This window comes from Melopsittacus undulatus, chromosome 5 (genome assembly GCF_012275295.1).
Source record: "Melopsittacus undulatus isolate bMelUnd1 chromosome 5, bMelUnd1.mat.Z, whole genome shotgun sequence".
Classification (NCBI taxonomy): domain Eukaryota; kingdom Metazoa; phylum Chordata; class Aves; order Psittaciformes; family Psittaculidae; genus Melopsittacus; species Melopsittacus undulatus.
Window position 1 is genome coordinate 10,832,271 of NC_047531.1, and position 20,786 is coordinate 10,853,056.

Consider the following 20,786-nt stretch of genomic DNA (forward strand, 5'->3'; position numbering starts at 1 on the left):
AAAAAAAGTTATGTTTGCAATGCACTCACTAATAAAATTAAAAACATCATTAGTGAAAGCTTTGATTTTCTACTTCTGTGCACAATATATCATAATCACATCCAAAAAAGAGTATTAAAAGATAATTGGACCTTGTGATTGCCAAGTGATTCACTCATTGTATGGGAATGCCAAATAAGAATTATCCGTTTAGCTCCAGTTGGCCATCCTACTCACAGTGCTTAATATGTTCCTACTCACAGTGCTTATTACACATTACTTTTTCCATAGAGAGATGCTGCTTGGCAAAAAGAAACTGCATTCATTTGCCTGATTCATCCTTGTAAAACCTCTGTATTAGCAGGGGCCGAGTGTATGAAGAGTCTCCCTTGAAAGTTTCTTCATAGCAAAATCACTGCCTTATGAGATGTTTGTGAAGCTGGCTTCAAGAAATCGAATGTTAGCATTTAGTGCGTGTAAAGTACTATCAGTATACCTAATTCCCCTGTAATACAAGAAATTTAAATTCAAATGCAGGTACTCCATTTTCCACATGTCACCATCAGGAGAGCTACAGAGGCAGCTCAGCTCACAAAGGGAATTTGTGTGCAAATCAGACCCTTCATATGCTGGTGGAAAGCGACGGAATACAAACAAGATCTGTACAACAATTTTGTATTAAATCATCTTCAAATGCAGACCACTCCAAGCTCTGTGATGAATCCAAAAGCTCACCCTGGGTCTTCCCTCTGCTTTGCTACATATAGTTTCTTCAGACCTTGAGGTCTCTGGGGAAGCTGGTCCTCCTGCACACCCAGAGTGACAAAGGCTTCCCTTCCCCAGGCTGAGTTTGCTTACTCTGGAGCCTCATTGGCACAACCTTAGACCAATGTATTCTATTACAGTACAAGCCTGTAAGCTCAAGGGCTTGGTCCTTCATTTACCCTTGGGTTTTCAGGTTCAAAATCTAAAACTGATACCAGGAGGCTCAAACCTGAGGCAGTGTTCATGTGAGCCAGGAGCAATGACACAGTCTTTCCCGATGCTTGTGCAAAACTATGAAACATAGTGGGACTGCATACAGCTTTTTAAATGACTGAAAGGAAGCTATGGAAGCCAGGTTCTGCTTTGCAAAATTTAAGGCAGTGAGGCATGGATCCATTTTCCTTCCATTTGTAACTTCTGAAGTGTAGCTGATTCAGGCCAAAGGTTCTATTTTGCCTAATATCAATTGAAAGCTCAAAATCAATGACAGCACACATCAACACACAACACAGGCAAAACCAGAATACAATGTTCCATACTGTATTTCTTGAAGCTTAATTTTGATAAAGAATACTGTACTGTTCTGGAAATGGAATTTAAAGATCATTTTGTCACAGACATCACAAAGCGCAAAGAAACAACATTTGCACAACTCATTTTTAGCTGGTCTAACTTCAAGACTGAAATTGGAGTCAAGGAAGGATTAAAAACCATGACACAAAAGCAATGTTTTTTCCTTTTCTGGACAATTCTATGCTCAGATTGCACTTAAAATTCTCAGGGGATCTACAGATTGAGATGAAATATTGCTTTGGTGTGATGGTAGCATGGAGATCATCGCTATAAGCTATTTTTGTGAAGCATAAATCACTGTCTGAGCACCAAACCATGGGAGTGCAGCATTCAATTCATGTACTATTGCTAATTATATTTTTTACTTGACAATATGTCATCACTCACGCAAGTAGCTATAAGCTACTTTTTCCACCCATAACCAAGCAACTTACGCACAATGCTGAGAGCTGCCAAGCGTAAACAAGAAGGAAAGTATTTTTGTTATTGGTAACTGTGCCCAGTTGAGAAACTCCATTCTCACCACAACCCAGGGCATTAAACAGTTCTTTTCCAAAAGGGTTTAACAAGGCAAGGCAATGCAAGGCAATGCAAGCAGAGGCTCAGAGAACAAGTTGCAGCAGCCAAGAATCAGGACTGAGTGACAGTTTGCAGTCAGCATGTTAATTCACTGCTTTTTTTCCCTTTACAAAGGAACACCTGAAAACATGGTAAGCAAGATGGGGTATGGAGGCTGTGAGGGAGAATCTTGACAGCCTTGGAAAAAGTGATTAGTTAGTATGGAGGAGGGAAGACTTCAAAGTGCTGCTGTGACTTGTTTCCTAAATTGTTGGTCATCTCCATCAGTTAATTTTCAGCATTTCTCAGCACATGCCCTCATCCTCAACCTGCAGCTGAGAACATTGCCTCTGGAATTGGGTTCTGCAGAGCAGGTGCCAGTGCTTTCACCCTGGGCTCATCAGTGGCTCATAGACGTCTGCTGGCATCAGCTGGCATCAGCTGCAGACATGATCCTCACTGCAGCCGTTGCTGTAGCCATCTTCATCCCTTCTCCCCTCACTGAAGATGTCTTTCTGATTTCCCATGCTGCATCCTTTTTCTTTCTTTCCCACATCTATGTGGGTTAGAGCATGGCACACCATTCAGTTCAAGTGCATTTGAGGTCTATCTCTGATTGTTTGAGGTCTATCTCTGATCAGCCGTATAGTGCTTTATGTTTACTATTTGGAAGGAATGTCTTTTCCCTTAATGCTATGGTTGATTTGCAGCAGCTAGCTGGAATTGCTAACACAGATAGGAGCTTGGGAGACAAAATGGGCTGAATTTCATCTCAGCTCCTTGCCTTTAACCATGTTCACCAAAGCCTCCTACATTACAATAAAAACTTGACAATCATCCTGCGTTGGTGGAAATGATCCCAGTGGCTTCAGCCAGACCTGCAGAACCTTGCTGACCTGAGAGGTGGCTAACCTGAGTCCCACTTGCCTGCTGTTCTCAGATCTCATTGGCATTTGCTGTAGTCTTTTGACCATTGCTTATGCTGGGAATATCAGCCACATCTACTACCCACCACCAGCAGTTTGCTGTGGGGGAGTTTGTACGGCTCCCTCTTGGTAGCATGCCCAAACAACAACAGCTAAAGTGGTAATGAGGTGAGTGTGTAAAGCAGGTGTGAACATAATACACTAAACTATGCATTCTGGATAGGTGGTTACCCAAAATTGGTAACATGAGGAAAGTAGGAATGGTGACATTTACTTGAGACAACCATCGGCTGAATTAAACAATAGGGAGGGATTACCTGTGTGTTAGTCATGGAAAGGACACTTAGAAATGTCTAGGTGGGTATTTGTTAATTGTTTTGAATTGTGATTTATTTGCTGTTTTATTATACCAATCCTAAATACTTAGTTGGGTGATTGCCAGTTAGTTAGGTGCTGCTAATAGTCAGATAAATGTCTTCCTATCCCCTCTGACATAGTTTGGAGACCTGAGCTACCTCCCTGTGGAAACTCCCATGCCATGACCTCAAAAACAACAGTGTCATGGGGAAAACAACTTTGTCATCTAATCTGAAGATTCTAGCAACACCCAGCTCCAATTCTCCTGTCATGTTGACAGTGAGAGCAATTAACCTGGTGCTGCCTGAGATTAAGGGTGCGTTTGGGCATCTCCAGTAAAGATGGTCACCTGTTCTGAACCTCAGGAGTACCCTGGTGGACCCTGTTGTGAAGGTGGAGCTCATGGGAGGAAACTTCCAGAGGTGGCTTGAGGAGGATAATCCCGAACTGGACTATGACAAGTCTGTGTCTCCAAAGCTAAGAAGTTCCACACAGAGGTGAAACGCTGGAATGAGACCCTGGTTAACTAAACAGCATCTTAGCACTGGGTAGGGAAGGTAGGGTCTGATCTTCTCCAGTGGGGAGGAAATTATCTTTTTGCCAATCTCCATGTGCTCTGTTTCTACCCTATGGAATATCCCTTTTCACTACATTATATGGCAACTGGCATATGGTTTCATGGTGATCAGTAGTGTTGTACAGAAAGTAGTATTTGTGAGTCTGATCAGTCACCCATGAGCTGGTGGTCATATCTGTGAAGTGGATATTTGTTGCACAAACATGTATCACAACCTGTCTAGCAGCAGATAGGAAACTTTTATTCACAAGCACATCACTGAAGCTTTCTTTGGTCTTTAAAATGCTTGCCATCAGTGTTCTTGTTGCCTTACATGTCAGCAAGTATCCACTAGGTATACAGGCTTTCTTATATTTGCACCTATAGTAAAGGCATTATTAGAGTTACTGCTGTATCCTCACTGAGACAAGAAAAAGGTGAGACATAAACTGAAACATCTGCAAAACTGTGATTATTTCACTGAATCACAGAACTGCAGAGTGGTTGAGGTTGGAAAGGAAGTCTGGATGTTATCCAGTCCAACCCCCCTGCTCAAGCAGGGCCACCTAGAGTCCACTGCCAGGGACCGTATTCAAATGGCTTTTCAATTTCTCAAAGGAAGAAGACTCCGCAATCGCTTTGTGCAACCTGTGTCACGGTGAAAAAGTTTCCTGATGTTCAAAGGGAACCTCCTGTGTTTCATTTTGTGTCTGTTGTCTCTCGTCACTGAAAAGAGCCTGGCTCTATCTTCTTTGCACCTTCCTTTCAGATATCACACACCCCAACAGGTACACACATAAATGCAGAGCTAACTGTTAACATGTACAGATTTACTAAAAAGAGTTGTCAGTGGTGTATAAAGACCACCTAAGACAGTGAATTATTCCAGGGGATGCTAAGAAAATGGAAGCACTTCCCTTTCTCAGCTCCTCTTTCTTAGGGTCTATTTGGAACACCGATAATTTAGTCTGCAGATCTGGAACCGCTGCCCTAGATTAGTTTACTTGTGAAGTTAGACTATGCCAATGTGTGGAAACTGCTTTTGAGCTACAATCTGCAGTGATCAGGCTTCATTTCCTCTCAGACTTGAAGGCTCTACCTCACCCAAAGGTCATTTTCCCCTCACACATGCATTAGTGTCTTAGCCTTGATGTACTGAAGCACACTGACACTTCCTGTAGGCTACCAGATGTTACAGCTCTGACAGAAAAGAGGGACAAAGGCAGAGTGTTGTTGGAAAAATAATTTTTGCCATTATAAGAACAAGCACCTATAAAGCACCTCAGTTCTGGAGCTTTTCAGCTAGAGTTCAAATTTGTGTTGCTCAAAGACATACTTGAATCTGTATTCTGCCACCTACACATGTATTCCTGTTTTAAAAAGAGTTGAGCACCCATATCCATCAAGACTTGCCGATGCAGTACAGTTTAATAACAGATTTTTACCACTGTAACTCAGTTTTTTTCCTCCTTTTCCAGCACTGATTACATCTCTGTAGAAGTCCTCTAACAAGTCCAAGAAATCCATTTTAAAACATGAAAGAAGTTACAGACCTGACCCTTCTTACACCAAATGCTCTATGCACCCCACAGCCGTTTGAAGATTGCTGCCTGTGTCAGCTTTTAACACTCAGCTGCTCATATGCTCCTGATAGCATGTTGCTCTCTGGTATTTGATCCTACTACATGCCCTACATGGGTCACATCTGTAAGAAAGCTATACATGGAGCCTACTAACATATTTCATTTTAACCCTGGCAAGCCCTGCGCGAGAAACTCAGTATTGTCTCAGTGAGATAAACACCACTGGAGGAACTGATTTCTGGCAGTCATCGAATGTGAGTGGTGATGGCTGTAGGATAATCAGATCCAGAAAACAGAAAGATGAGTTTCAGTGCTACCAGTGACAAATAACTGCTCATCACAAGCAGAAATTCACAGTCAGGGCAAAGCATAGGCAGGAGCTCACAACACTGTGGGCATTTTGAAACTCCTCAAGCACTGCTCTGCACCATCCATCACACCCCCAGAAATCCTTTGTGTCCTTCACAGAAAGGTCACCCCTCAAGTCTTTCCTACCACCAGCCTCTTTGCACTTTCCATACGGCTGCAGCCATCATCTCCCTTGCAGGGGAATACACGATGGCACACTTCTGGAATCAGGCAATACAGTAAATTATCTGGAATTGATTTAGAGTTTGAGGTGTGACTGAAATTCCAAGCTTCTGCTGAAAACCAAGTGTGTGCTGTCTCCAGGTACTTCTGGGGGAGCTAAGTCTTGGGAGCACCCTCCCACTCCTGTAACTGCTGGGAAACTTTCTACAATGGCATTATTTCTTTTGCATGGGTTCAGGGTGATAAGGTTTTTGGGGCCCATGTAGAGGGGAGGTGCTCCCATGCAGTGGGGCTTAAATGAAGCAGCCACCAGGAGCCAGGGAAAGCGAGCGCTCCTTTGCTTCCAGGGTGAATTTAGGGACATTGTTTAAGGCTACCATCCTTTCGAGTCCAAGAGTCCGTGGAGATAAGCACAGCCCAGTGAGTGGGCACAGTTCAGAGAACTCTCTTCAGGAGAGGTGCAAAACAAGCCAGGGAAAGCGGGATGAAATCTCTACATAGAATTAAATAACCAAGCCTTTTTCCCCACAGGCCTATTTAAGCCCTGCTGGGGTCTCAGGCCATACCTGCAGCACAGACTGAGAAATGCGGACTCTTCCAGCAAATCCCCACACTGTGATGGGGCTGCAAACCAGACCCCTCACACCAGTGCCCAACCACAGATCATTCCAAGAGGGAACACTGATTTCTTTCAAGACTGATTTGCAGATCTGCCACAGTTCAAAGTCCTCCCACCAAAACAAGAACATTGCCAACATAACTGAAAGACACTGTGTGAGATAAGGTCCTGGGAATATCAGGTTTCTACAAACTGTCAGAACAGGGAACATGACTCCCCTATATTGCAGTTCTCTGAGGCTGATGAATTTTAGTTTCTTCTCTCTCAGATTTAGGTGGGTTTTTTTCGTCAGAGTTACAACTCTGATTGAAAATGATGTTATGCCATCTGGTAAATCTCCCATGCTGTGAAGACACAATAACCAGGCTCTTCTGCCAACAAGAATATCCAGTTTAGGTTATTAAAACTGGAGGCACTGCTGAATTCATCTGCAAGAGGGTGCAGTCAGCAGGACAAAATTCTAGCAGCCTCACATCCCCTACTATTGTTCCAAGTGATGTTTTGGCACAAGCCACTGAGAGGCAGTCCAAACGATACAGCTGCCTGCAGATACATGTGCTTGAGAGAAACAGGTCTCAGATGAAGAAAAGAATCAAGAGCTGGTCTTATCTAGCCAGAAAGGGCAAAAGTCATCCTTGCATAGGTGGGACAGTCTTTCAGTACAGCCAGTGGGAGCTCGCTCACACAAACCTGAATTTGATGAAGAGGAAGCTGCACAGAAGCAAAGACAGAAGAAATGGATTGTGTTTTCCTGTCTCACTGTTGTCAGAGAAGGTGTCTAATGTTATTGGGGTCTTTTGCAGAGGTGAAGCAAAATTTTCAGATCATATGCACAGGTGCTGTAGACAATGATAAAAGAGGAGTGAGAGTTATTACACCACTTTACTCCCTAAAAGCCTATTCGTGCTTATAGTCAGAAGTCTGCGGCACTCTGTTTTGATAAGTGAAAATCCTAAACAGTTTGAGGAGCTGCAGGTTTGCTGACCTTGTGTTACAATGAGACAGATTAACAGTTCTCTAGTCTGCTGACTGGTAGGTGTCCATTACATCCAGCAGCTGACCTTCAGAGGCAATGCACAGTTCACCCCATATCAGGCCTTTATGACACTTTGTGTACAATAGCAGATAGTAAGAACACCTTGGATTCCAGATGAAACATCAAGGTTTCTGTAAGATACAAATGTCATCTGTACAGAGACATCCTCAGTGAGGTGGGCAGAGGGACAGGGCCTGGCTGGAGAAGCAGCTGGTCCTGGGGACATGATGTGTGTGTCAGTGTGGATGACCAGAAGGTTTGGGGTTAAAAGGCTGTTTAGGATCTTATTGTTTGTTCAGTGTTAGTAATCTGCTGCATTTCTGGTATCAAATCTCAGTCCCGCAGCAGGACTCATGGCAGTCATCTGTTGGGACTCACCTACCCACAGCTGTGGTCTTCACTAACACTTGTATCCAAGCACCACCTCCCAGCCTGAACCCTCATATCTCCACATTTTTTTCCACAGAAAGGGCAGTGGGGAAGATGAGCTGAAGACCAGTGGCTGCCACTGAGCCACCTTCCTTACACCTGTTCTTGCACCCAGTAGCCCTTAGAGGATCAAGAAACCACCATTCACTGCTGTGGCTTGGCCCCAGTAAACCTGAGTGCATCTCCTCCAGCCCACACCCTGTGCTTTTGCACCACTACCTTCTGACATGCCATTTTTTGGCAGGAGCCAGAAGCCTTTCCTGGTCTCAGATCAAAATAATCATTACCAGACAGGCTGAGAGTAAAGGATCCATGCCAGCATCCCACTCCTGCAGCACTGAGAGCCCCATGCTGGGGAATGTTTCATCTGTCTCACCCATGATGAAATACATTGACACTGACATGAGACAGTTTTCACAGATGAAATGCACAAGGCAAAAGAACCACCTGTCTGTGCCTCATAATGGAATGGAATAGAAGATGCAGGGTACAGCCCTGCTCCACCTTCTTACCCCACCAGCAGCTTAGGGCAGAGGCACGCACTGATGCCAATTCTCCTGGTGGCAGGCATTTGCTGTTGGGAAAGACATCTTGATGCTCTGTGCCCAGGTTTCCTGGCTTGCAGAGAGTGCTGGCTTTTTCCTTCTACCCTTGGAGACTGCCTAGAAATAAGATTACGCTCACCAACTTTAATTTACAGCAGCAGTGGGTCTGATAGCAGCCACTTCCCATATGCTTTTGGCAGCAAATTGCCAGGCATCCTCAGTCCAGGGTTTTGCAAGTCTGCAGCTATCTCCATAGCTGCCCACGCATGTGGACAGTGCCGTGTAGCACAGCACATCAAGGGAACGTGGCATTTCTCGCAGTGTCGGCTTTTCACCGTTCCCTGAATGTGCACTGATGGACCTTGATTGGCAAAACAGCCCAGCTGAAACATAGCACAGCACTTGTCAGCTTCTGCTGCTCTCACCAGCCTAGTGTTTCCTACCATCTTGCCCCTAAATATCGCACTTAGTGCACTGACACTGGCAGGGCCCTTTCACATCTTCAACGAGCCTGTGTATCAGGATGCAATGCACTGAATCCTGTTATAAATAGATTGTTGTTTTACAGGTTTCCCTGTTTCATCGTTCAAACAAAAACTAATGCCCTCACAGTGTACATGACAGGAACATGTTAGACGAACTTTTTTGCCGCTTGTCTTTTGAACTTCCAGCATCACTTCTCAGCGACACTTGATAGAGCTGAAGGAAAAATGCAACCCAGTATAAATTCTGAAGTTGCCATCACATAAGCGCTGGCAGTCCTTGCATTTACTATGAAAATGAATTGAACGACTTCCTTTTTGCAAAATATCATTTGCAAAGAAACAATAGGATGCCAACATTCTGGGGAATAAAAGAGCAGCTTTGTAACTTCTTTGCATGTTACTTGCTGTGATTTGAATCACTGTTGAAGTCTCTTTTCCAAACTCTATTTCTGAACCCAGGCTGAGATCAGCAAACTCTGGAAGGTAGCTATGAAGAGAAGTATTTCCACTTCTCATTACGGTCACCCTGCAGGCATTTTCCTGGCAGGAGACAATGCACGTCTGATGCTACTGAAACTGCCTTCTCGTTTCAAAATCTCCATTTCTCCAGATGGAATACATACCAGGGTGAAATATACCCAGTGCTGTTCCTGGCATGTTTCATGCCGTGTGTCTGTGAATCTCATGAGACAAAGAAGACATTTGACAGCAGAAAACTAGAAAGGCCAAACTTCCAATCAAATACACAAGCAGTGCAATACGTGACTTTTGGGAACTTGGGCAAGTGATTTCATGTCTCAGTATTTTAATTTTTGTTTCTACTTTTGCAAGTCTTTTGTGCTACAAATTCTTCAGTTCCTTTCCAGTCTTCATAGTCTTGTTTGTCTAAGGCACTTACATGCTGCTGTGATATAAATGGTAACAAGAACTACATGATGAGTAGTAGTTTGATTAAAGTACATTTTTCCAGAGGTCTCTAGGAAATGTCTTGTCAACTGCCTGCTTCACTTCCCCAAAAAGATGGTGGATATTTTTGTGATGTAAAGCTGGAGCCATCAAAACACAGGGAGAGATCTTTGGTGTATGCATGTTTATTCCTTCATGTGCCTTTTGCAAGGCACCAAAATACACCCGAATGAGCTAGTTGTCTTTGAGTCCTAGTTAGACCAATATGACACTGTGTCTTTGTAGCACTCTTTAGAGCAACTGGGCTAACTGCTCAGGCGCAGTGACCTAAAATAACTATATAGCTCATATGGACCTGAGCTTGTGCCTTTGGATGGCCCTGCATGAATTTCAAGAACCTGTTAGTACAGGCTGGTTGCTAAATAAGGAACTGTGCTCTCAAACCCAGGTATAGCCTGGGCTTGAAAACAGAAAAATTCCCACTGTTTTAGGTACAACAACACACATTTCCATGGAGGTTTTATGAAGTACTACACATTAAACCTGCCTACAGTTGAACCCCTAGGTTCAACAAATTATTATATTGGCCGTTGTAGGCAGACCTGCTGTGGAAAATTATAGAATCATAGAATCACAGAATGGTTTGAGTTGGAAAGGACCTTAAAGCTCATCCAGTTCCATTCCCTTGCCACAGGCAGGCACACCAACCACTTGGCTGCTCCAAGCCCCATCCAATCTGGCCTTGAACACTTCCAGGGATGGGGTATCCACAACTCTGGGCAACCTGCGCCAGTGTCTCGCCATCCTCAGACAAATATTAGGAAGAGTTTCTTCCTAATATTTAAACTAAATCTACCCCTTTTCAGTACAACAGGAGGTTACTGTTGATTTCTGCCATGTGCTCTAGCTGCTTTTATATAAATAAATAACAAACTCTTTAAACATTGGAATCAATATTCTTTTCCTTTCTTTTCTTTTTGAATTAAAAATGCCTAAAGTCTCTCCAGGATCCCATAGGGAAGAGTTTGATCTATGCCCCTTTGGGGATTATTTTTGAGGAGTAGCTTTGCTGTGGAGCTGGTGGAATTTGTGCAGGTCAGAAGTGATGCAAAGGGTAGAAAGAGAGTAAAGGGATAGCACACATGAAGGGAAAATGGCATTATTTTCTGCTCAAAAGTTAATTTTAATCTTGCAGAGATTTTGGAAAATGTTCCATTTTTCTATAGTTTCATGAAGCAAAAATAGAAATTTTTCTCTTTCTAGTCACCATGGAAACATAGAAACAATGATTACAGGAAATTTTCTGTACTTGTGCGATCAGGTTTATGTTATCACTGGATGACACGGAAGTTAAACCACTCATGCACCCTTAGCAGTGTTACTTGGCAAGGCTGCCACAGCTGACAGGGAACGAACCTCACAAAGGTCTTCACACATCTGGAGCAGCTGGAGATACTACATTACTGGAATATATTCACTCTAGTTGGCTCAGTCTACACCTACCTTCAGAAAATGATTTTAACAACAATTAGATACTGAAACTGTGACAATGTCCAAATATGTGTTTTGTAGCCCAAAAGACTCAGTGGCCACCAGCATATCAACTCCCTCTATGGCCCCTTAAATCTCTCGAAGGAAAGGTCAGCAAGGAAAACAGCATCTCAGAAGCAGTCACAAACCAACACTTATCTCTACTTAAAGGCAGAGAGGGAGACACAGATGGTATTGCCTCAGTAACAGCCATTATGGCCCTTTGGTGGGTGATATGTGATTTAGGTCACTAACAATAAGAATTTATTGGAAATAAAAACAGAAGCTTGAAACAGACTTTAGGGAAAAAAATAGGAAGAGAGGAAGGAATTCAATATGCCAAGAAGTGCTCCAGATGTCACAAAGCAGCATGAGACCCAGGTCTATAACCTGCCTGCAGGAATCAAATAAACTTCTGTTATGCAGACCCCAATTGCTACACATCAAAGGAAAAGCCTGAGATTAGAAGTATCTCTGTGCCTGTGTTGCTGCTGTAACATATATTTCTGAAAGGATTTGATGCTACTTCACTCGTCTTTGCAAAGCAACTGGATTCATGGTTTTGCTCTCTCCAACAAGGAGTTTGCTGGAGCCTCATGTGGCTTCTCCTTCATAAGTTACTTCCCTACTTCCCATTCAGAAAACTACACCTTTCCCCCAAATAGTGAAAAGCTGCTGACATCTCTCGTGCAGAGGAAGTGTTAGGAGGGAAATAACATGGTGCTAAAACCCAGTCACCTGGAAGAGCTACTCACCCAGAAAACATCTAGAAGCTGAGAATTGTTTGTGAGCATTTGGGTACAGGGTCTTGCTGCTTCTGTTTCAGTATCTGAAGGGGATAGAAACGATTTCTAGTGATTTGCTATCTCTCCATTTGTCCCCTCATGTTCCTATGAATCAGGATTTCCATTTATATTAAATTCCTTCTAAATTGGTCATATAAGCAATGGCTTATAACCCTGCTTCACCTCAAGGCTGTGGAACTCACAGACCAGACTTCCTCCTTTTGCCTGTCTTTGGTTGTCCTATTTGGAGTTTGTATGTTATGCATCGCAGCGACATGCCATATTACATTTAAGGAGCCTGTGCTCCTCCCCACAGGACAGTTTTGACTGCACAGGGAAAAGAACAACCTCTTTGTCTTTTGTGATTTAGAACTATGGACAAGAGACAGTACAGTAGAAGAGATGGTCTGTCTGGTGTTTGCAGTGGCATCTCTGTTGACAAAGGGACTGCAACTCTTCGTTAATAAATGCATTTTGAATTGTTGCACGTCTGTCCATAATCCAAAGCATGGGGTCACTCTAACCTCTGGTAAATGTGTGGTTTGTCTATACCCTGCACTGCACAGCTACAAGTGAATCAAATCACAGTTAGGTTTGTCTTGTAATCTGCTCAAAGTTTAAGCTGAATACATTCAAATGCAACCTAAAAAGCCAAAACAGTCTGCTTGCAGACTGTAACTATTTCAAATTTATGGCCTGAGATAAAAAGTTCTCTCCTATGGAGCCCTTCCTAGGAGGTTGTTAAAATTAAAGGCAGTGTATTAAAAATCTGTTACATCTTTTACTAGTGAGTCATAACTTGTTCACTTGCGGGAAAATGAGTTTGCCAGTTCCGTATCTGAATTGATGCCTTCCCAGTCTTTGAGAGGTGTCTGCTCTTTGTTTCCAGGTGGTTGTCACAATGGAGGCTATCCACTGCAGGAAAAGCAATAATTTAACATATCCTGTGATACAGTGCAGTAGACCAGAGTATGACACTACCTGGAGAGGACAGAAATCTTTTAAACAGAACAAATTTCCTTTCTGCATAAATTAGAAAAAAAACGTAACTTGGGGAAGCAGATAGTGCAGTTAAATGTTCTTTTTTTGATTTTATATTTTCTAGGCAACAGAAATGGAGGAAGGGGAGATGAAGCAACCTGGAGGAAGTAACACCTGGAGCGATGTAGAATAAAGAGGGAAGTAGTAAATCAGCAGTTTCTCCCAACAAAAGCAACTAATCCCTAGGCTCCTAACATACATACACTTACACATATACATTTTCTGCAGCTGAATTTTAGACATACATATACCCTTTCATAAGCATGAATATTGTATTTAAGGTACTTTCTACAAATATTCTTATCTTCTATTTGCTCCATGTAATTTCCACCTCTGCAAAGGTTGAGGATGCTATAAACACCTGTGGGCTCATAAATCTTACGTGCTTATCCTAGAGATATCTCTATGTATGCTATTTTAGGCAGTATCTATCATTCATCATTGTAAAGTGCATCTATGGTAAAAAAAATAAAGAACTATTGTACCAAATCTGATCTCTGACAAAGCAGACATAGGCCAGCCCTTCATGACAGCCCAGCCCTGTGATGACAGCAGCTGGATGGTTTATTATAGAGGGCAGAATGGAGAGCTGTGCAGTGTGTGAAAAATTTGACACTTCATCTTTTCTGTTCTATGGATTCTTCCAACTTCGTCACAAAGAGAAAAAAAAGAAGACTACTAAGATATTGGTGTAATAGGCTTTCACAGGAAAGCTTTTTCCTATTTTCACATAGGAAAAGGCCAACGATCCATATCAAGGTCCTAGTTATGGGTACTAGACTAGAAAGCATTTCAGAGTATTGTGAGTTAGTGAAGCATTTCAGAATATTAATAATGAACAACAGTTGAAAACAATGAATGTACTTCCAGAAGGAGTATTTCTATTTTGGGTAGCCAATTTTAAGCTTCGTACTTAGCCACCCAGTCTCCCATGGACCCTTCTACAGTTCACAGAGGAAGACAAGTTGCATCAGAAAGCTGAGGATGACTCAGCTCAGGAATGCACTTTAGATTGTGCCCACTTACTGTTCCCTAATCCAAACTGCATGGTGTCTACACATGAATGAGATTTGTCCAAAACATATTGCAGCCACTGTTGTCCATTCAGTTTATAAGGACTACGGAAGAGCTGAACTGAAGTAAAACCTTGAAATGTACTAACTGTGGGCTCTGCATCCTCAGCACCAACTGTTTCACTTCACAAACCCATTCCTGCTGAGTTGTGCTACTTAGTAATGCAGAGGAAAATTATTACATTAGGTACCAAATCACCTTTAGGGTGTTCAGCTCCCCAGTTTTTGCCTGCTTCAGAAGGAGCTCAAGGTAAGCTTAGCGACCTAACTCAGGCTTCTCAACCTTAATAGTAGAAATGGAGAGTGGAAATACTCCTCTCCCATCTGTGTCTGTGTTTACAAATGAGACTTCCACAGAACTGAGAAGTCCTTCTTCCTTTAATTAAAGTGATGATATGACCATGGTGAGTGGCTACACTGAATCTTTTAACTTCTTATGAATTCATGTTATAAGCAGTCTCTCTGCTTGACCATTAAGTACTCATGCAAAATCTAGGATTACTTGATGCCTTTCTCTCTTTCATGCGGGCTTATAATGACCTTAAAAGCATTAACTCAATGTGAGGTCACAGAATTATTTCAGCTGCGAATCAGTTGCTTAATAACAGTTTTCTCAGAGTCATGTAATCACACAGGCTGTAAGGCTCAAGTAATTCTTTCATTTTCTGCCTCCATGTTAATGAATTTAACTACTCCTATGCGCAAAAAGGAGAAATTAGTTAACAGGAGATTTTCTGTACTTGGGTTTACAGTGTCCAAAACATACAGAGAAGCATGTATCATCTGAAAAATTATTCAGGTATTTCTTTAACTACTTAAGAAATCAAATGCTGTTTCAAAGTCAACCAGCAATATAGTCACCTCTCACACAGTACAAGCAGGATCTCACAGCATTTTACCATTAGTAACTAATGGCTTGCCTTTGACTATATCTTAAGTCAATTAAATATGTTTATAGGCTGTGCTAAGCAAAAAAACTAACAAATTTATTTTTAGTCATAATTTCTAATGGTTAAAAATTTAGCTTGGCTTTAAAGTGAACTTTCTCTTGATGAAATATGACATGTCCTATAAGCAGATTATTTGATTTTGACATTGCTGTGATACTGTCTTTTTTAGTGTCAGAAATATTTATGATTTTAAACAGGACAATGCATGGATAAAATGTATACAAAAAATTGCAATAGTAACGGAATATGTTCCTGCCTCATAATAAACAATCGTTGAATGATGTTTATTCAAATTAGCTCTCAAGTGACAGTTAATAAATGCATAATTCTATTATGCATGCTAAATTCAGCATTCCAAAAACTTAAAAGCAGATAGATCAAAACAACAAAGATAAAAAAGCCACAAAGACAAAATGCAGCAACACCAGTAAAATGACAGGGAAATAATTCAGACTTAAAAATGGCTTGTTATTTAGTAACTTATAGGAACAATTTATAAAACTAAATTAGAGGCAAATCAGAGTCTTTCTGATGTTTTAGGTATGCAATTTCTCTAGTGCATATATTTTGAGGAATTCACTTTACAAAGTCCCCTTCAAAAATGCAAACACAGCCCTTCTCCCTCCCTCCCGCCTCCCCCAGTTTCACCATGTTTCTGCTTTCAGGTAATGCTTATCCATGGATAATGAATGAAGAGAAAAAAAGTTACAATAAAAGTCAGTTGTTAACATATTTTAATTAAGACCCATAAACATGGCTTTAGTTTTTGGAGAAGTTTGTCTGTCCATATGTGGTGTATTTCTGTGTATGTTTCATGTATGCCCAGATATATTTGTACCAAACTGCTCAAAACTGGATGTAGTGGGCTTTGTGTCCTTTACTGTAATCACTCCATTGGCTCCTTGATGTTGCATAGGTCTGGTGTGATGATGGAAAGAGTTACTTCAAGAATGTATTTTCACCTCTGTTTCTAAAAAGTGAAGGGCAAAACTTTTAATCAAGGAGCAGTTTATCTTTAATTAGGAAAAATATAATTAGGCATTATCACCTAATTGCTATTACTGATGGAGTAAGTCATATTTTCACAAGTAGTGACCCATGCTGAATTATCTCTCTGCTATTTACCACATAATGAATCTGTATTTGTGTTTGGCAGCTAGTCAGCAAAAATTAAAAGGTAATCAACATGCTTCTCTGCAGTCAGGTCATCAAAGTCACTGGCTTTGCAGATGAGTAAATAACAAAGTCAAGTTGTGGTGTCCTAACACAAACCCTTATTTAGGAATACCTATATTTATCTCTGTGAAGACATCAAATGGTACTTAAAATAACCATATACAAAAAGCTTTGCAAAGTAGATTAGAAGAACTGTGCTATACATCTGGTGTTGAGTTAAAAAACAGTTTAATGTCTCAAGGCACCACCACGGTAGAATTTTATACCTGCAAGTAATCATCTAATACACTATTATACAGTTAAGGTAATGTATTAATAAACAGCTTGTGCAATTTTAGGAAGCAATCTATAAAGGAATGTTAGATATACAGTAGGCACGTACTATAATACAAATAAAAACCAAAATTCCTAAAAAAAGCATGCTGAGCACCTTTTGGTATAGGTTGAGTTTCTTATTCTAAACACTATGTAAATCTTAACTTACAAAAGGTAAAACTGAAATCTTATAGTAACTGCTTATTTAAACTGATTTTCCTGGGTATTTGCCTTTATGTCACAGGTTTATTCTTAGGGACAGAGGACTCTGGAACTGGCTGTAAAGGGCTATCTGGTTCATTCAGTTGTGCGTTCAAGTTTTCAGAAGTTAGGAGAGAAGAATTAAAAACTATTTCACTTAAGTCTGATTTTATGGATACAAGATGTGGTTCTTGAAAACTTAATGGTTCTTCTACCAACACCTGTGTATTTTCTCGTGTCATTCCCATATCTGATGGTGACTTTCTTTTCATTCTTGTGTATGATTTGTCTAAATTCTCCATGCCTTGATCAGTTTTCTGAAATCGCCCAAAGAACCAGATGAAGAAACCAAACAAAGCAAAAGCCAGCAAACTTGGAATAAAAGCCAGGCATTTGACATCAAGGCTAGAGCCTATGAATCTGCTGTGCAAGAACATGTCTCCTTCGGCATAGGTCCGGTTCGTCAATGGGTTGGTGTTATTGGATCTCCACTCCCAAGATAATTTAGTTCTATTGAGGTCTTTCAAGCTTTCTGAGTCTTTCACTGTGTAGATCTTCTGTCCAGGACCGATATATTGACCATATTCATGAGGTTTGTAAAATATTTGGTTCTTCCACATATTCAGATCCAAGATTAAAACAAGGAAGATAATTCCATAGTTAAACCATTTGCCTGTTTGAAAAAAGAAAGTTTTGTCATCTGATACATCCATTTCAGAAGCAGTACAAATTCAGTCATATGTAAAAGCTACTCAGAGGAAAAAAACCACAAACCAACAAACCTACATTCATTTTTTATTAACCTATAAAGCAAAGCTGTAATTAAATTTCCCCTATAGATTTTTGCTGAATTTCCCCTAGCATTTTACAATTAGGTCTAGGCACATTATAAAATAATTCTGTAACACAAGCACAGCACAAGCACAGTATATCAAATGAATTCACATTGCATTTTGTAGGTGACCTGTCGATTAGACCACTAGGTGATCTGTTGTAGATCAATAAACCTAAAAGAAGCATTAATTCCAGGACTTACGAAATATTCACATGGAAATTTTCCATGAAAAAGCCATAATAGATGGAACTGTTTATATACCAGGAATGACTGAAATGACTGAATTTTTGGGGGTTGGTAATTATGTAAATTGTTTGATACACCAACCATGATGCACAGACATATTCAGATGGGTATAACTGAATGAACTGTGATTTAGATATACTACACCCTCGAGAAATAGCAAGGTCTGACTGTAGTCTTGGGAGGCCAGACAGCTTAGCTTTTCCTACAGTCCATGTAGTGAGATGCTCCTCCAAGGAGTGACTCATAGTCTGACATTCAGCTCCTGCAGTACGGGAGGAGGAAACGTTTATCCTTTTATTATTTAAAGTTGCTCTTTTGCATGCTCCCTTTAGGCATCCAAAGGACATTAAAGATAACATTATGCAATTGCACCGTGCTTTGAAAAGAGTGTTGGAACAGGTGAACTCCAGGTATCCATTCAGAATTATTAAATACACAAACCAAATTATACTATTTTCTGAGTCAAAACATCTTTTACATTCTAGCTGAACATCACCTGTGCATGTGATGACCACCCAAGAACCCAGCAAATCTACATGTCAGCATTACATGAAAGAACATGCATGGAGGAATGTTCCTGCTGGTGATGAATGTTATTGGTCCGTGCTGGAACCATATTTAAATATGTTTCAAGTGAAACAGAAAACAAATGTATCAGAGTATCTATCAAATGATTTATGCTTTGGCTTTTAAGGCATAAATGGATTCCAGTTCTTGAAAGTCTGTGTGTTCAAAATGTAAAACTAAAATGCTCCAGAAGGGTAAAATACCAACACCTTCTTTTCAGCAGTTGTGTAACACACTTTTTGAAACAATAATTTTTCATCAAATTATTACTCTGCTTCAACCAGAAAACAGTTTCAACCAGAAACTAAACCCTTACTTCATTGCCCTAAATTTAATTTGTTTAGCCATATTCTTTTCCCAGGAAAATGCATCATAAGCCCATCCAAGAACAATCTTCCATCAAAATGCTATCTGTGGTGCTTTGTGTTTCTGCAAAGTCAAGACTGGTGATTTTCCAGACAGATTTGCTAGACCCTACAGATAGTAAGAAGGGCACAAACTCATGCAGAACCTGTACTGCTTTCTTTTCATCTAGACATGGCAAGCATGAAGATGTGTAGAGAGAAAACAGACAGTTGAAAGATTAAATATGAAGCATTATGAAACAAGGACATTATTGAGATGGCCTTAGTAAAGGCCAAAATACCCTGTTAAGTATAACAGTGTCGTAACTGAAACCTACAATTCCTGATTATAGGTTTCAGTTATGACTGACGATGGAAACTTAGCCATTTCAGTGCTGCACTATAACCAACCTCCTTTTTTGGGTATGAAGGCACCCAGTGGATTTCACAACAATCACCTGTGTGACCACATTGTCCTAAATGAAACATATGTAGAGCAAGCTACCTAAGGAGTAAGACTTGAGACAGCAGCCTGCAGCTGGTGAAGCTGACTAAGAATCTAGGAGAAAACACTAAAAATGCTGACTAGAGGTGGCCAGGTGCTTGATCTTGGGCTTCACGTAGCATCTATCCTACACTGTGGTTTCATAATTGTGAATCTCTTCTAAAATGCATTTGCCTAAAAAAGGCTCCACACATATAACGAATTTGACTGCTCACCTGCTCTGAGATACACTTTTCAAGCATTCCTGTTTTATAAAAAGCATGAACTTGAAACTCCCTTGCTCAGTTCCTAGACAGTGTTAGGCAAGCAGGAGCAGAGCCTAAGCTCTGCTGTTGGGATTGTTGGGTCAGTGTGGACTATAAAGGGTGCTTAGACAATCAGCTTTGATGCAGACACCCTTAAGATTAATCACAACCTGTATGTCTAAGCAGCAGCTAGGTGCCTAAGACCTACCTCTGTTCTGTAGTGGATCTTCTCAAAATTCCTTAAATTTCTAATTTCTAGACCATTTTTCCATTGTTGTCATGTTTGATGAACTCTGTGATTTTTCCTCCTCTTTTGAAAACTGTTGTCACCAGAACCAAACACTGTATATGAGTAACAGTCTCGCCATAACCATATATGAACACAATGACATCTTCCTACTCCTACTCAGTATTCCCTGAAGAGAAGGGCTGTGTTAATCTTAGACACAAAATCACTGGGAGTTAGTGCTCTCTTGGTTACTTACAGAAAGTATTTGCCTCTTCCTAGAATACAGTGTCCTCTGCTGTCTATCCATCTTTGAAGACATGCACTTGACTGCTGTACTAGCAGGTGTGATAGCCTGTTCAGTTTAATGAGCAAACCTTCTATATCAGTGATAAATGTGTTGGAGCAGACTGAACCAAAAGGCCTGACAGTATCCACTCACAAACATCTATTTAATGGTAATTCCCCACGACAAGGAATTTTTGAGACTTATTATACTGGCCAACATTTAACATTATACATGTGTATAATATACATGTATAAAATGATTGTCTATTGCAACTTAACTTTAGCATGGTTTTTATACAAAGTCATACACAAAGCTTACATTGGAAATCAACTTCATAAATTAGACTTGACTCCTGATGTCTCACCTTGCACACAAACAAGCTCAAATTTTTAGTTTTTAGCTGTGGATATTAATTCTATTTGTGAGTCTGTGATGTAAGATGTGAAACCTTTTCCTAGGTGCTGTAGGCTACAAACACTATTTGGGGATGAAAACTTTATCCCTATTTTGTGAGCATGACTATTGAGGAGGATTGCACCTTCATGGCTAGGGCACTCACCAGAAGGGAAACCCTGGCTGTAGAGCAATCTCTACTTATGGCAGTTTGGCC

General features: G+C 40.8%; 1 protein-coding gene across 1 annotated transcript in view; it reads right to left on the reverse strand.

Annotated features, from left to right (window-relative positions):
* Positions 1–16,614: 16,614 nt before the first annotated feature.
* Positions 16,615–20,786, reverse strand: part of TMEM117 (transmembrane protein 117) — a 224,719-nt gene continuing 220,547 nt past the window's right edge. The window contains exon 8 of the mRNA XM_034062987.1: positions 16,615–17,592. Coding sequence (XP_033918878.1) covers positions 16,952–17,592 — 641 coding nt within the window. The 3' untranslated portion in view covers positions 16,615–16,951. The remainder of the gene's footprint in view (positions 17,593–20,786) is intronic.